General features: G+C 46.2%; 1 protein-coding gene across 2 annotated transcripts in view; it reads right to left on the reverse strand.

The window, feature by feature from the left end:
- LOC122260052 (LIM/homeobox protein Lhx9) overlaps nt 1-2,500 on the reverse strand; it is a 74,845-nt gene that overhangs the window by 14,128 nt on the left and 58,217 nt on the right. For both annotated transcript variants that reach the window (XM_043027144.2, XM_043027145.2), the window contains exon 3: nt 1,285-1,418. In XM_043027144.2, coding sequence (XP_042883078.1) covers nt 1,285-1,418 — 134 coding nt within the window. The remainder of the gene's footprint in view (nt 1-1,284; nt 1,419-2,500) is intronic.

Consider the following 2,500-nt stretch of genomic DNA (forward strand, 5'->3'; position numbering starts at 1 on the left):
AGAGAAGCCGAGGAGAAAGGAGAAAAGCAAACAAGAAGAGAAGCCGAGGAGAAAGGAGAAAAGCAAACAAGAAGAGAAGCCGAGGAGAAAGGAGAAAAGCAAACAAGAAGAGAAGCCGAGGAGAAAGGAGAAAAGCAAACAAGAAGAGAAGCCGAGGAGAAAGGAGAAAAGCAAACAAGAAGAGAAGTCGAGGAGAAAGGAGAAAAGCAAACAAGAAGAGAAGCCGAGGAGAAAGGAGAAAAGCAAACAAGAAGAGAAGTCGAGGAGAAAGGAGAAAAGCAAACAAGAAGAGAAGTCGAAGAGAAAGGAGAAAGAGCAAACAAGAAGAGAAGCCGAGGAGAAAGGAGAAAAGGCAAACAAGAAGAGAAGCCGAGGAGAAAGGAGAAAGAGCAAACAAGAAGAGAAGTCGAAGAGAAAGGAGAAAGAGCAAACAAGAAGAGAAGTCGAAGAGAAAGGAGAAAGAGCAAACAAGAAGAGAAGCCGAGGAGAAAGGAGAAAAGGCAAACAAGAAGAGAAGCCGAGGAGAAAGGAGAAAGAGAAATGAGAAAGAGCAAACAAGAAGAGAAGTCGAAGAGAAAGGAGAAAGAGCAAACAAGAAGAGAAGCCGAGGAGAAAGGAGAAAAGGCAAACAAGAAGAGAAGCCGAGGAGAAAGGAGAAAGAGCAAACAAGAAGAGAAGTCGAGGAGAAAGGAGAAAAGCAAACAAGAAGAGAAGTCGAAGAGAAAGGAGAAAGAGCAAACAAGAAGAGAAGTCGAGGAGAAAGGAGAAAAGCAAACAAGAAGAGAAGCCGAAGAGAAAGGAGAAAAGCAAACAAGAAGAGAAGCCGAAGAGAAAGGAGAAAGAGCAAACAAGAAGAGAAGTCGAGGAGAAAGGAGAAAAGCAAACAAGAAGAGAAGTCGAGGAGAAAGGAGAAAAGCAAACAAGAAGAGAAGTCGAAGAGAAAGGAGAAAGAGCAAACAAGAAGAGAAGTCGAGGAGAAAGGAGAAAAGCAAACAAGAAGAGAAGCCGAGGAGAAAGGAGAAAAGCAAACAAGAAGAGAAGCGAGGAAAAAGGAGAAAAGCAAACAAGAAGAGAAGCGAGGAGAAAGGAGAAAAGCAAACAAGAAGAGAAGTCGAGGAGAAAGGAGAAAGAGCAAACAAGAAGAGAAGTCGAGGAGGAAGGAGAAAAGGCAAACAAGAAGAGAAGTCGAGGAGAAAGGAGAAAAGCAAACAAGAAGAGAAGTCGAGGAGAAAGGAGAAAGAGCAAACAAGAAGAGAAGCGAGGAAAAAGGAGAAGCAAACAAACCTTTGTGAAGCTGAACGTGACAAGACGCGCAGGTGAAGCAATGGAGGTGATACACATGGTGGCGCGCCCTCATCACCAACTCTTGAGGCGCGATGTCGAGGCCGCACCGCCCACACCGCCCACACCCGAATATCCTGCGGCAGGAGACAGCAAAGGGAGTGAGTGAGTGAGTGAGTGAGTGAGTGAGTGAGTGGGTGGGTGGTGTCGCCTCACAGGAAGTCCTTTGGGCACAATTATTCAAAAGGGGGAAATTGCTCGCGTGTGTGGCAGATAATGAATCGTGTCTCGGTCACCCAGGCTGGCGGTGAGGGAATTTTGACAATCCGAAAAAAACAGGTTTTGGAAATGTTCAAGAACGGAAGTCTTGCATCCGTGGGGTGGACGGGAGGGGGGGGGATCTGCTCAGCACGACACACCTTATATGCATTGTCCTGTATGAATACACTGCGTTTATTGCGCCCTTTATACACTCTCGCATTGAATTTCCAAATTTGGTGCGATGCTATCCACTAGGTACATGGCTACAAACGCAGATGGAAATATTCATAAACGTCACATCTGATGATAAAGATAATATCATAAAGTGATACCACGGCGATATCCTTACCACATACCCCCCATGTGCGCATGTCTGAACAAAAATAAAACCAAAACAACACAATAAAAAAGAAGAAGTCTCAACTCAAAGCCAACCCAGCAAGAAACAGTCAATCTGGCAAAACAAAAGAATCAAATCAACATTGCAAGCTACTTCCTCCTCCCACGAAGCGTTGTTGCGAGGCCGCTATTTGGCCTCCGCCGCCGCCCCCCTGAACCCCTGCAATTAAGAGCCTCCGCCGCCCATGGGGACTCTCGGGACGCATTCCTGACCCCGCTCTTACAAATCGCCTGTTGACGACGTGTTGCCTCGTACGCGTCGGCGAATCAGCTGAACAAATATACTTCCACGAAACCTTTTTTTTTCTCTCTCTCGCTCTTACTATCCCCCTCCCCCCAACAAAAAGAAGAAGAAGAAAAAAAGAGCACGAGAGAGAGAGAGAGAGAGAGAGAGAGAGAGGGGGGAAAATGGATTTGGTAAAAAAAAAAAAAAAAAACGCTCTGAATTCGAGCGCTCGTGTCGGCGTTCAACTATCAAGCTAAGATCAACCGTGTTCCTCGCCCTGTTCTCCTTGTTCAACGCAGCCTAATGATCCGCCGCGAGATCGCTATCGGCGAA

This window comes from Penaeus japonicus, unplaced genomic scaffold, assembly GCF_977035675.1.
Source record: "Penaeus japonicus unplaced genomic scaffold, GWHDUDI00000001_assembly GWHDUDI00000001, whole genome shotgun sequence".
Classification (NCBI taxonomy): Eukaryota; Metazoa; Arthropoda; class Malacostraca; order Decapoda; family Penaeidae; genus Penaeus; species Penaeus japonicus.